Here is a 14,568-nt window from a genome sequence, read left to right as displayed (position 1 = left end):
CCGTTGACCTGGGATCTGGGCGTGAAGGAGGCTTGTGGTCACGATGGGGTTATAGTCTTTCTCGCGGCCACTGGGGGAATAAAACAAATGTTTGTAATCCGGATTATCCGCGGTGACTTGGGGCCTCCTCTACTGCCCATTTAAAGTTAAAGGCCTGTTCTCTCAGACTTCCGCCCCTCTGATCGTCCTTTGCCGTCTCTTTGCCAGCCCAGACCAGCCAGGGAAGGGGTCAGGGCCACCAGGTGCCTGGTAAGGTTGAAAGACTGAGTGTGTAAGGCTGTGTTAAAGTGAGTCTGTGAGAGAAGGCAGGATTTAGAGGATTGCTTCTGTGTGAGTCTGGGGTGAGTCCCTGAGTCCCAGAGCCTCACCATGTCAGGGAAACGGAAGCGTGTTGTGTTAACTATTAAAGATAAGCTTGATATAATAAAGAAACTTGAAGATGGAGGTTCTTCCAAACAACTGGCAGTGATTTATGGAATTGGTGAGACAACAGTTCGGGATATAAGAAAAAATAAGGAAAAGATTATAACTTACGCAAGCAGTTCTGATTCCACAAGTCTTCTGGCCAAGAGGAAATCTATGAAGCCATCCATGTATGAGGAACTGGACAGAGCAATGCTGGAATGGTTCAACCAGCAAAGAGCAAAAGGGAATCCCGTGTCTGGACCAATTTGTGCAAAAAGGGCAGAGTTCTTCTTTTATGCTTTGGGAATGGATGGTGATTTTAACCCCTCTGCTGGTTGGTTAACTCGTTTTAAGCAGCGGCACAGCATTAGAGAGATTAATATTAGAAACGAAAGATTAAGTGGAGATGAGACAGCTGTGGAAGATTTTTGCAACAACTTTCGAGACTTTATTGAACGAGAGAATTTGCAACCAGAACAGATCTACAATGCAGATGAAACTGGACTGTTTTGGAAATGCTTGCCTTCCAGGACTTCAGTAATCAAAGGTAAATGCACAGCCCCTGGGCACAAGTCAATTGAAGAAAGAGTCACTATCATGTGTTGTGCCAATGCAACAGGTTTACACAAACTTAAGCTTTGTGTTGTGGGGAAAGCAAAGAAACCTCGCTCCTTCAAGTCAACTGACACCTCAAACCTGCCAGTCTCTTATTTCAGCCAAAAAGGTGCATGGATGGATCTTTCCATTTTCCGACAATGGTTTGATAAGATCTTTGTGCCACAAGTTCGCGAGCACTTAAGATCCAAAGGCTTGCAAGAAAAGGCTGTGCTCTTGTTGGATAATTCACCAACACATCCAAATGAAAATGTCCTGAGGTCAGATGATGGCCAAATATTTGCTAAATATTTACCACCTAATGTGGCTTCGTTGATTCAGCCCTCAAATCAGGGAGTCATAGCTATGATGAAGAGAAACTATCGTGCAGGTCTTCTCCAGAACAACTTGGAAGAAGGCAATGACCTGAGATCATTCTGGAAGAAACTAACTCTGCTAGATGCACTTTATGAAATAGCAATGGCATGGAATTTAGTAAAGCCAGTTACCATTAGCAGAGCATGGAAGAAGATTCTCCCTACCATAGAGGAAAAAGAAAGCCTGGACTTTGATGAAGAAGATATCTCAGTGGCTGCTGTGGCTACCATTTTACAACACACCAAAGGATTGGAAAATGTGACTCCTGAGAACGTTGAAAAATGGCTTGAAGTGGACAGTACTGAACCAGGCTATGAAGTCTTAACTGACAGTGAAATCATCAGAAGAGCACAAGGCCAGACAGATGAATCCAGTGAAAATGAGGAGGAGGAAATAGAACTGATTCCAGAGAAACATATTAATCATGCAGCTGCTCTCCAATGGACTGAAAATTTATTGGATTATCTAGAACAACAAGGTGATATGATTCTGCCTGATAGACTGGTGATACGTAAACTTCGAGCCACCATCAGAAATAAACAGAAGATGACAAAGTCAAGTTAGTAATGGTATATCAGCATTACCATTGTTTTGGTAATTGTGTAACTCTTGATCTCTGCAATATGGCTTAATTTTCTTTGTGTTCTGAATTCTCAGACACAGCCCTGTGAAATACAGATACGAAAAATGTATCTGAAGTGGTTTGAGGATTATGTGTTTTGCAGCATCTATCTCTTGTCCCTTTATCTGTGTAGATAATCAGAAGCTGATTCTGTATAGGTATAAATCACACATACGTATGTATTCACTTTTGTAGATCTACAATTATCTCTTCCATGACAGTGGCATTCCATAAATTTTCTAGCAGAAGTTACAGGTAACAGTGAACAGATTGAGCACTTTCCTGAAATCTCTTGTTTGATTTGTGAGGGCTGCCACAGTAATCTTTCTTTGTGCTAACCATCTTAAGTGGTTGTTTGTTTTGTATATTTGTATACACTGATGGAATGAGAAATAGCTATATTGTTAGATTTCAGGGTGATCTATAATAATTCAAAATGAAGTTCAAATTGAAGGAGAAACTGATCTATGAATTAATAAAATAACTTAGAAATCATGCTTTTCTTACATTTGTTTGGGGGGGACTTTTTTCTGGAAGTAAAGTAAATATAGGAAGTGATTGCTAAATTAGAAAACTATTGGAAATCTTATATATAAGATATTCTGACCTATTCATTTGTAGAAACTGGGAGTTGAAAATTTAGGGAACGTTAGGTTATTTATACAAAGGGAATAAATAGGCTCATTTTAATTGGGTCTTTTTTTTTAATTATTAATTGGATAACAGTATAGGTTTATTATTTATTCATCTAATTATAGTACAGGTTTTATAATGTTACATGTGGTGATGTGAGCTCCCACCCTATATGTGAGGGAATATCTTGGGTATTTGTAAGTTTTTTGTTTTTTGGGTTTTTTTACTATGCACTTGAAAATGTCTATAATTTGAAGAAGTTCGTCATACCTTCTCTTATTTGATATGAAAAGAAGAAATGAATAAAGTATTTTTAATAAGCTATAAATTATCTGTTTTATGAAGAAAGCAGAAATAATTATGGAAAGTACAGATTCTAAGGAATTTCATCATTTATTATTTTAACATTTGTAAAAAGGTATTCCTGAATTCATTAGAATTTTGATAAACTTGCTTAACAACGTAGTTTTATTTGACATTGAAAAGATATTACCTATATGAATATTAATTTCATATGTAATTTAAAAGCAAAGTGTCTGCATATTATTTCATATTTTGGCCCTAAATTTAAAAATAAAGAATTGTTCTCTATCAGTCATTTTTGAAAGGTTTAACTTTTTCATTGAAATACTTTGCATTTTATAATGACTTTCTTAGAACTCTAAAGCTTCAAAAATACTTGTAGCTTTCCATGATTTCTATTCTCTTCATGATATATGTCTAGGTTTTTTAAAAAGACTTAACTGTGACCAGAACTGTTTAAAAATTGTATTTGTTGCATGAATTGCCTCAGAAGTTAACATACATATTGAATCAGATAATCACACATTTTGCTATAAATTAAATTGTATATAGAATTTTTTTCATTTTTCTAAAATGAAAATATGTACTAAAAAGTTTCTTGGAATTTATGTCTGGATTTGCTCACTGTTTTTAAAATTAACCTTGTCAGTGAAATTCAGCTGTATCATTGCCACCTAGTGGTAAAATTAACATTACTGTTAAGCTGTGTGGTTTTAAACTTTAATATCTAGTAAAAGGTTCACTGTTTTGTGGCCTTGAGTATGAATCTTGTGACTCTTTCTCCTGTGAGAGACTGGCTCTTCTTTCTTTGGTTTGTAGCTATTTTCTCTTTTCTGAAAGCTGCCAACAATGGTAAACTAAAAGTTCTGTTTTGGACTCTTCTATCCTTAAATATAATTATAAAAGCTGCCAATTACTGAATACCATGTTGTGTTCTAAGCAGTGTATTTATATCAGTAACCCTAAAATTATGAATTAGGTGGAAATACTGATGCTCAGATCATATCTTAATTGCTGAAGATCACTTGACTACAGGTAAGAATTTAAACCCAGGTATTTGATGCCAAAGCCTACATTTATTTTATCCAACCTAGACTAACCTCTTAACCTTTCCAATCTTCAACATTTATTCCTTGCCACCTTCCTCCGCCACCTGCCACCAGTGTCTGAATTTACTTATCTATTTTTCAGTGCACTTGTGGCAGCAATTGCCCTTTCCTTTTACCCTTTTATGAGGTTAGCCTTCCTCTTGCACTACTCTGCATTTCCCTGTTTATCCACAGCCTAATAGCATTTGAAATTGGGATCATCTGTTTTTTGACTTCTGGTTAGCTGTGCTCAGTGAGGATCCTTTCTCACTTCAGCAATTTAAAACCCACCATTGAGAAAACAATTCATGCAAACCTTTCTCTTTAGTTCATGAGGTAATCTCAAAGAGAATTGAAGAGTTGGCACAGTATAGTCCCAACATGAAAGTCTTGCCTTCCCAAAGTTGTTGTAAACCACTACCACCAAAGGCACATTAGCATGTATACACTCAGATCCATACAGATCAAAGGGGGAAAAAAATAAACCCCCAAATGAGATGACATAGTGAAGAGAATGACCGTTAGGTTCAAATAAAAGAGGGGGTGGTTAGATGAGAAGAAGAAAATTAAAAGGAAATGTGGCCTACAGGGAGGTTTGTTGAATTTTAACATCCTAGCCCCAGGTTACTGGTATGTGTTGCTCATTCGCAGATGGTCCCTGTAATCTCTGCTTTTCTCCTTTTCACCTGTGGAATGTTAAGCAGTCAGCACCAAGTTGAATGCATTTGATCAGTAGTTGGGACCATTTGGTGGATGACACCAGAAGCTCTTTGGGTGCCATATCTGCCCCAAAGTCATAAAGTCTTAGTTTCTAATGCTTCTTCCCTCAATGCCCCACCAAAAGCTGTTTGGCTTTCTATTGCTCTATTAAGAAATTAGCCATAGGATCATGTTCTCTCTAGTCTTACCAGGTTTTCCCATTGATGAGCCTTGATCAACTGAATAATATTTCTCTAAACCCACACTCTTAGTAGCCAAGAATGTTGTGAGGGTAGGATTACCTGCAGAGGTTGATGCAGGAATTTAGAAACTTCCCTTTTATGAGAGATTTGGGCTTTTGGGGGGTGGATGGGTGAAAGGAGTGGAATTCCTTGCCAGGTTTAAATTCAGTGAATCAAAAGTTCATTGACTACTGGAGGTGATGCGTTTAGGAAAATATAAAGACGGGGAAGAGTGGTTCATATACTAAAGATCTTGAAATCAAGGTGGAAAAAATAATATATTTGAGAAAAAACAAAGCCATCTGGTTTAATTGTAAACTCATATAAAACAGCCAACATAATGTGATATGGATTATGTGAGGAAACCATAATGATTTAGTTTGCTTATTAATTCCTTCAGTGGCTTCTACTCTGTATATCCTCTACATTTTCAACTTTTCTTTTTTTGGTTTTCACTAATGCTGAGTGACTTCATCCATTTCCATTACCTGTATGCTTATGATCCCAAATCTGTCTCCAGTCACCCTGAAGTCCAGATTTGTATCTTCAACTGAGAAGCAGTATTTCAGTCTGGAAGGGAAATTTAAATTGTTGTTTTGCTTTCCATCTATAGTAAACTGTCCTTTAGCATCCTAATGTCAGAGCCAACTAGATGCGCTAAGGAGTTTTTAACAGTGCCAAATTAAGCTAATCTATATTGGTCTGTAATATCAAAGTAGGTAATTATCTTTTCTTATCTCTCTCCATATATACATATATATCACCTTTCTTAGTTAGCCTTTCCTGATTCCCTTGCCTCTGACCATTTCTTCCTATGGATAGCCATAGTGGTTTCTGTTTTTCGTACCCTTGTTACTACTCGAGTACTAAAATTGAGTTTATTTTCCAACCCTTAACCTCCTTAAAAGACTATCATTCAAACTCTTTAGACCGAATACATTCCTTAGAAATGTACTCTTAACTGTTTTCCCTATTTAAGGCAGCTGGCAAGTTTACACAGTAACTAGTCGCATGCAATTAGAAGTTGGGGGTGAAAGAATGCCCAGAGGGTAGCAGTCGCTGGGAACACCTAATAATGTGAAAACTAGTGTCTGTAAGACCTCAGATTCTGTAAGACTTGTATTGTGAAGTGATCTTTTGATGTGTACCTCAATACTGGATCAAGGACCGTAGAATCAGTGATTTGAAGAATAGTATATATTCATTCAACAAATGTGTACTCAACAAACACAAATTGTATTGTTTCTGTGTGTAAGACATTCTAGGCAATATATGGGATACATGGATTAGACTACATTAGACTTATAATAGAGAAGAGGAGACAAATGTAAAAAAAGGGAGAATGAATTGTGTCACATTCTGATGGAGTGCATATACAAGACCAATATGAGTGACATAAGGTAGTATCTGATAGGAGGAGTAAGTCATAACAATTGAGTTGGTCTTGAAAAATAACTAAAATTTTCATGATGTTTTACTGTCTTCAGTCATTGCCAAATGTCCTCCGGGGGCAAAATCATCCCCAGTTGAGAACTATGGCTGTAGAGTTACAAGCTTACAGGTTTTTGGGCTGCTTTCCGAGTTATTGAAGGTAATACTTGAAAAATCTTTTTACCGCTATTCCATCTTACCAGCCTCTGCTAGTTGTTTCCCTGATGCCTGCTTCCTGATCACTAATTCCACACATTTGAGTTTTTTGTCACAGCAGCACCCCATTTCAAGGTACCAATTTTTCTGTTGATCTGGGTAATTCTAGCTGATGAAAAAAACCTCAGAATTTTAGAGACTTATAATACATGTGTTTCTCTGAGTAATTTTGTGATGATATAAAACTTGGTCGGAGCGTGATTTTCTTCAAGTTGTGATTCATGGGCCCAGGCTCCTTCCACCTTGTGATTTTGTGCTTGCTAGACCCCCTAGAGTCTTCTACATCCAGTTAGTAGATAGGAAAAGAGAGAATGAAGAATATACACTGCTTTTTAACTTCCTCCTATCAGAAATGATATGCATTATTTCTGTTTATATTCTAATGATGAGCACTCATCACCTGGCCCTACCTTGATCCGGGGGTGCTCAGGAATAACTCCCTAACTAGGCAGCTGCTTCCTAATTATGACTTTTTACAATGGAAGGGGAAGGTGCACATTTTTAGTGAATAATTAGCCCTTTCTGAAACAAAAGTATATAATTGCAGTTATTCTTATAGAATCATCCATGGAGCTTTAAAATATATCAATGCATGAGTCCTACTCAGAAAGGATCAGATTGCAATTTGTTTAGAGTAGTTACAGTGTATTTATTTTTAATGTTGCAGAGAATAACTAGTATGCAACCAAAGTTGAGAGCCACAAGATTACAGATTTGCAAGGTGAGTGGAGTAGATGTGGAGACAAGAGAATAACAGGCTCCTTTGATGTCAAGACTATATATAGAGGTAGAGTAATGAGAAAGCTAAATAAATAAGCAAATAAGCATGTATATATGTCTCTGTGTGTTTTTAGGGGGTAGCTGATATCAGAGGAGAGAACATAGATCTTGAAAGGAGGAAACTTGTGTCTGAGTCCCAGTTCTACCACTTTTCAGCTCCAGAATTTCTAATTGGTTCTCTTTCATAAGTACCTATTCTTTCATGTATACAATAATCTTCCTTTATTTGAGTGTATGAATTTTACTTATTTGAAACATACAGTTTGACTTCTCTGTGATCCCTCACCTTTTCCTACCCTTTACTGAGTTCATAGTCCTTCATGGAGTTGGTACACTTCCAACATTTTGGTCATTCTTTTTTTTTTTAATAAATTTATTTATTTATTTTTGGCCACGTTGGGCCTTCGTTGCTGCGCACGGGCTTCCTCTAGTTGTGGTGAGCAGGGATACTCTATGTTGTGGTGCACGGGCTTCTCATTGCGGTGGCTTCTCTTGTTGCAGAGCATGGCTCTAGGTGAGCGGGCTTCAGTAGTTGTGGCGCACGGGCTTAGTTGCTCCGCGGCATGTGGGATCTTCCTGGATCAGAGCCCGAACTCGTGTTCCTTGCATTGGCAGGCGGATTCTTAACCACTGTGCCACCAGGGAAGTCCCCATTTTGGTCATTCTTAATTGTGCATTCTTCACTGTAGCTGAGATTGCCTGAAAGAGTATGACCTCTGCTTTATACAGCATATATTATGGGAAGTATAGAAACATCTGCTAAGGTTTGGTTGGAGCCATTGATAGAACAAGGAATGGACACTATATCCTGTCAGATGTGGAACTTGAGAGCTAATTTTCTGAGCTCGGATGCTCCCCACTCCTCCGGAGTTTACCAGGTACCAAGGGTGTTATTCTGTTAATTACCCGAAGCTCTGCTTCTTCCTGAGCACAGGCATCATTTTCTTTTGTGCCTAGCCTGACAGGCATCATTTTCTTTTGTGCCTAGCCTGGAAGGTGGCGGTATGTGCCTGGATCCTTGCCTTAGGCCTCTTGTTGGTTATATCTGGACTCCTGCCCCCAGCTCTTGCCACCTCATTATATAGAACACAATTTTCTCACGCATAGTTTATGGTCCTCCAAAAGTTTACCTTCCTGTTTTGAAGATGGCTATTCCTGGTTCTTTTAAAAGTATATACATACATATTTTTTCTATTGTTTGTATAGTTGATGTAAGATGAGAATGAAGCATCTGCTCTCTCCATTTATTTTGATATCAGAAGTCCTGGCCGTGTGATATTGGGTGAGTTTCTAAATCTCTGAGTCTTCTTATCTCTAAAATGGGGATAATACAGATTGTTAAGATTAAATAAAATAATGTACAACACTTTGTGAATTAATATGTTAGTTTTTATATTATTAATAGGAAGGATTAAAGGACTAGAGGGCATCAAAGATGAAGAGAAGAGTGGGAGAGTAAGATAATTGAAAGAATAGGGTTTTGTGGTCAAAGGGAGGAATTATAGAGGTCAAGATTGGCAACTTCAGGTATTTACAATGTGTTGAGCCAATATATACAATCAGGCTCTGGCACGCCTTTTTCAATGCCCTAAGCGTCTTTCTCTTACATAATGTGGGGATTAAACCTTTTATTCACACTCTAAGTCAGAAGGGGCTTTTTTTCATGTTATAATTATACAATTGTTTGTATATTCTCAATTTGAAGACCTCTCTAAAAGGGGAGAGTGGCATTTCAATATATCCTAAAGGTGTCAAGTCAACAAAAAGATCAATTTTGGTTGCAAATACCTTACAGTTATACAAATCTAATATTTTATGCAAAACTTAATAAAGTTTAAAGGAACAGATAGAAATCTGAAAAGGAGAGATGGATAAGTAAAGGAATATCAAATAGATTAGTGACAAGCATTTGTATACTCTTTTATCTCTTTATGAATGAGGAAAATAAAAATATGGTTATAAAACACGAGTCATAACAATTATGGCAGATTTATTTTTAAAACATTTAAAAAATATGATCATTTTGGGATGATTTCAAGTTGACTGAGAACAGTTGTGTGGTTTCGGTTACCACTGAAAAGAAACCAGATAGCAGAGGGAGTCTACTTTTTCACTAACAACATTTTGACGAAAGATGAGAGAGATGATTGGTATTTGGTGCCACTCTGAAATTAAGAGAATAAATGGGAGGCTCCCGCGGCCGAAGCGGCGGCCCGGCGCAGCGCAGTCTGCTTGAGCGCTCACCGCAGCGAGGAGGATTCCTCGGCCGTCCCGCCTTCCGCCGCGGTCGCGGGCCGCGCTGCTCCAGCCGGGACGCGCGCCTCTGCGCTCCTCGCAGCTTCCACTTAGCAGCTTCCACTTAGCAGCCGCTCCCCCTCGCCGTCCGCACACACACCATGACGAAGAAAGAGAAGTCCTTCAACCAGAGCCTGGCAGAGTGGAAGCTCTTCATCTACAACACGACTACCGGAGAGTTCCTGGAGCTCACCGCCAAGAGCTGGGGTTTGATCTTGCTCTTCTACGTAGTTCTTTTTTTTTTTTTTTTTTGCGGTATGTGGGCCTCTCACTGTTGTGGCCTCTCCCGTTGCGGAGCACAGGCTCCGGACGTACAGGCTCAGCGGCCATGGCTCACGGGCCCATCCGCTCTACGGCATGTGGGATCTTCCCGGACCGGGGCACGAACCCGTGTCCCCTGCATCGGCAGGCGGACTATCAACCACTGCGCCACCAGGGAAGCCCCACCTAGTTCTTTTATGGGTTCCTGGCTGCACTCTTTACATTCACAAAGTGGGCTATGCTTCAGGCTCTGAACGATGAGGTTCCAAAATAATCGTGACCAGATGCCTAGCCCAGGACTTACGGTTTTTCCAAAACCAGTGACGGCGTTGGATTTTTCATTCAGCGTGTCTAATCCAGAGTCCTATAGAGGGTGCATTAATGACCTTAAGAAATTTCTAAAGTCATATGGCTTAGAAGAACAGAAGAATCTCACAGATTGTCCCGATGGAGCATTTTTTTGAGCAGAAGGGTCTAGATTATACTTCATGTCGGTTTCCTCTTGTCTTACTTGAAGCACGCAGTGGTGTGGATGATCCCGAGTTTGGCTACTCCACAGAAAGCCCTTGTATTCTTGTGAAAATGAACAGAATAATTGGATTAAAGCCTCAAGGAGAACCAAGGATAGAATGTATTTTGAAGGGTGAAAACACATCAGTGCTATCAACTTATGCTTCTAATGGAACGATAGATTTAAAGTATTTTCCATATTATGGGAAAAAATTGCATGGGAGCTATCTACAGTCATTTGTTGCCGTCCAGCTCATCTTTGGTAATAGAAATAACGTAAACGAAGTAACAGTTGAGCGCAAGATTGATGGATCACCCAACCTAAAAAACCAGGATGATCGTGACAAGTTTTTAGGACGAGTTGCATTCAAAATCACCATGCGTCCATAGTAGGAGTTAGAATATCTCCACAGAGTAAACATTGTGTTGTCTGTCTTCATTTGGTATCAGCTGGACCTGCCATTCCAGAATTATGAGACCACCTTGAAGAAAGGTGGAGTGGTGCATGATACTGGGGTAGCATCATAATGTGCTTCCAGATCATAGTGTTCAGTGTCCTTCAAGTAACTGCCTGTTGCCTCTGCTGCCTTTTGAACCATGTACAGTCACAAGATAGGACTGTGAACAGCTGATTCTGAACATGTAAGATGGGGGTTTGTCCAATTTTTACGTGGTTTAATTGCCTAGCGTCTAAAGCTTAATGTGCTCTGCTATGTAAGTATTTTATAGATTTAACACTGGTTAACTGTCACATTTTGATGCCAGCAAAGTTTTAGGGGATAAAATGGTACCTGACCAACGTCAAATGACTTTATAGCTGCAAGAAACGCAGTGTGTGGAGAAGCTCTGTATGTGAGGAGGAAAAAGGAAAATAAAAGTGGATTTGAAAGGTTAAAAAAAAAAAAAAGAATAAATGGTATTAAGCAGCCAAGTATCTCTTCCATTCCCCCTTATTACACATAATGCCTTTTGTCTGTCAGTCTAACAAAGTATATGCCTTAATAGCAACCCATTGTCTGTAGACTGAGCCCAGTTCTCTGCCTTTTGCTGTTTGATCTCTACATCCTCATGTATGTAGAGAATGACAAAGAAAGACCCTGAGTGGATTTGTCTGGTACTATAAATTGACACAGGTAGTAGGAAATTGTCAGTACATATGTGAGGGGAAAAAAATATACAAATTTCATTCTTTATAAAAGACTTATTTGATAAGGTCTTGTATGAGGCACGTAAACACAAATTTTTGATGCAGAAATATATGAGGGCTCCATGGAAACTGAAAACAAAAGGCTGTATTTGGTCATACAATTTAAAACAACTATTTTCTATTTTCATTTCAGTATTTAGGACTAGCTTATTTTTATTCTGTATATTACAGATATTTTAACAAATGAAATAAAATTGAATGCAGTGTGGAAAAATCAATTCCATGAATTAATTTTTAAGCTATATTTGTACATTCATCAGTAGAATCTCCTTTTTTCTAACCTTAAAGGGAAAAACTGTTTCACATAATAAACAATAAATGTCACTTAGATAAACATTTACCCTCTTTTAATTCTAGTACTTTGTAAGTTTCTTTAATGTGACTATGAAATTCTGTCATTTATTCATTTGTTCATTTATTCATTCATCTCAAATATTTACCTACAAATATTGACCTACTCCATAACCAAAAATTTAATCATTCTCTAATGTCTTCTTGCAGATTTGTGTGATGATAAACTTGAAATTAAATCCTTATATATTTTGTATGTTAGAAAAAAGACTTTTCTACTTTAGTCATCAGTGAGTTGATGAAAGATAGTAAGATTGATGATTTTTGATGTTTTCGCATACAGACTGGTTCTTAAAACCTGAGTTATTTTGAAGTTATCATTTAAAAGTGCTTATAATATGTAAATATTTATTCATTGGTTTCTATAAACACTAGATACAAATAATCTGCTTTCTGACATATAGTCCAGATATTTATGCACAATACCATGCTATGTTACCTAGAGATGATTTGCTGGCTTAAAAAAGAAAAAAATACAAATACAAATACAAGCAGCAAGTTAGAGAAAAATGTTCAATAATGGTTATATTCAAAAAGTATTAAAATGTCTAAGATAGGAGCTTTGTCCTTTTTTTTAACAACTTTATTGGAGTATATTTGCGTTACAAAGTTGTGTTAGTTTCTGCTGTAAAACAAAGAGAATCAGCTATATGTATACATATATCCCCATATCCCCTCCCTCTTGTGTCTCACTCCCACCCTCCCTATCCCACCCCTCTAGGTGGTCACAAAGCACCGAGCTGTTCTCCCTGTGCTATGCAGCTGCTTCCCACTAGCTATCTATTTTACATTTGGTAGTGTATCTATGTCCATGCTGTTCTCTCACTTCGTCCCAGCTTAGCCTTCCCTATCCCCGTGTCCTCAAGTCCATTCTCTATGTCTGCATCTTTATTCCTGTCCTGCCCCTAGGTTCCTCCGAACCATTTTGGTTTTTTTTTTTTTAGATTCCATATATATGTGTTAGCATACAGTATTTGTTTTTCTATTTCTGACTTACTTCACTCTCTAGGTCCATCCAACTCACTACAAATAACTCAAATTCGTTTCTTTTTATGGCTGAGTAATATTTCATTGTATATGTGTGCCACATATTCTTTATCCATTCATCTGTCAATGGATACTTAGGTTGCTTCGATGTCCTGGCTATAGTAAATAGATCTGCAATGAACAGTGTGGTACATGACTCCTCTGGAATTATGGTTTTCACAGGGTATATGTCCAGTAATGGGATTGCTGGGTCATATGGTAGTTCCATTTCTAGTTTTTTAAGGAACCTCCATACTGTTCTCCATAGTAGCTGTATCAATTTACATTCCCACCAACAGTGTAAGAGGGTTCCCTTTTCTCCACACCCGCTCCACCATTTATTGTTTGTAGATTTTTTGATGATGGCCATTCTGACTGGTGTGAAGTGATACCTCATTATACTTTTGATTTGCATTTCTCTAATGATTAGTGATGTTGAAAATCCTTTCATGTGTTTGTTGGCACTCTGTATATCATCCTTGGAGAAATGTCTATTTAGATCTTCTGCCCATTTTTGGATTGGGTTGTTTGTTTTTTTGTTATTCAGCTGCATGAGCTGCTTGTATATTTTGGAGATTAATCCTTTGTCAGTTGCTTTGTTTGGAAATATTTTCTCCCATTCTGAGGGTTGCATTTTCATCTTGTTTATGGTTTCCTTTGCTGTGCAACAGCTTTTAAGTTTCATTAGGTCCCATTTGTTTATTTTTGTTTTTATTTCTATTACTCTAGGAGGTGGGTCAAAAAGGATCTTACTGTGATTTATGTCATAGAATATTCTGCCTATGTTTCCCTCTAAGAGTTTTATAGTGTCTGGCCTTAACGTTTAGGTCTTTGATCCATTTTGAGTTTACTTTTGTGTATGGTGTTAGAGAGTATTCTAATTTCATTCTTTTACATGTAGCTGTCCAGTTTTCCCACACCACTTACTGAAGAGGCTGTCTTTTCTCCACTGTATATTCTTGCCTCCTTTATCAAAGATAAGGTGACCATATGTGTGTGGGTTTATCTCTGAGCTTTCTATCCTGCTCCATTGATCTATATTACTGTTTTTGTTCCAGTACTGTTTTTGTTCCAGTACCATACTGTCTTGACTGCAGCTCTGTGGTATGGTCTGAAGTCTGTGAGCCTGATTCCTCCAGCTCCATTTTTCTTAAGATTGCTTTGGCTATTAGGGGTCTTTTGTGTTTCCATACACATTGTGAAACTTTTTGTTCTAGTTCTGTGAAAAATGCCATTGGTAGTTTGATAGGGATTACACTGAATCTGTAGATTGCTTTGTGTAGTACAGTCATTTTCACAATATTGATTCTTCCAATCCAAGATCATGGTATATCTCTCCATCTGTTTGTATCATCTTTAATTTCTTTCATCAGTGTCTTATAGTTTTCTGCATACAGGTCTTTTGTCTCCTTAGGTAGGTTTATTCCTAAGTATTTTATTCATTTTGTTGCAATGGTAAATGGGATTATTTCCTTAATTTCTCTTTCAGATTTTTCATCATTAGTGTATAGGAATGCAAGAGATTTC

At 37.9% G+C, this 14,568-nt stretch overlaps 1 protein-coding gene and 1 pseudogene across 2 annotated transcripts; both read left to right on the top strand.

Moving 5' to 3' along the window:
* Positions 1-369: 369 nt before the first annotated feature.
* On the top strand, positions 370-1,941 carry JRKL (JRK like; the record flags this gene model as incomplete). The annotated part of the gene is made up of 1 exon (XM_082660061.1): positions 370-1,941. The coding sequence occupies one exon, from the start codon at positions 370-372 to the stop codon at positions 1,939-1,941; it is 1,572 nt and encodes a 523-aa protein (XP_082516187.1).
* Positions 1,942-9,787: 7,846 nt separating this feature from the next.
* Positions 9,788-10,966, top strand: LOC309826605 (sodium/potassium-transporting ATPase subunit beta-3-like; annotated as a pseudogene). Its single transcript, XR_014298541.1, has 2 exons — positions 9,788-9,916; positions 10,138-10,966. The product of XR_014298541.1 is annotated as a sodium/potassium-transporting ATPase subunit beta-3-like (transcript).
* The last annotated feature ends 3,602 nt before the right edge of the window (positions 10,967-14,568 follow it).

This window comes from Grampus griseus, assembly GCF_964374135.1.
Source record: "Grampus griseus genome assembly, chromosome: 8".
Classification (NCBI taxonomy): Eukaryota; Metazoa; Chordata; class Mammalia; order Artiodactyla; family Delphinidae; genus Grampus; species Grampus griseus.
This window is presented reverse-complemented; position numbering and strand designations above follow the sequence as displayed.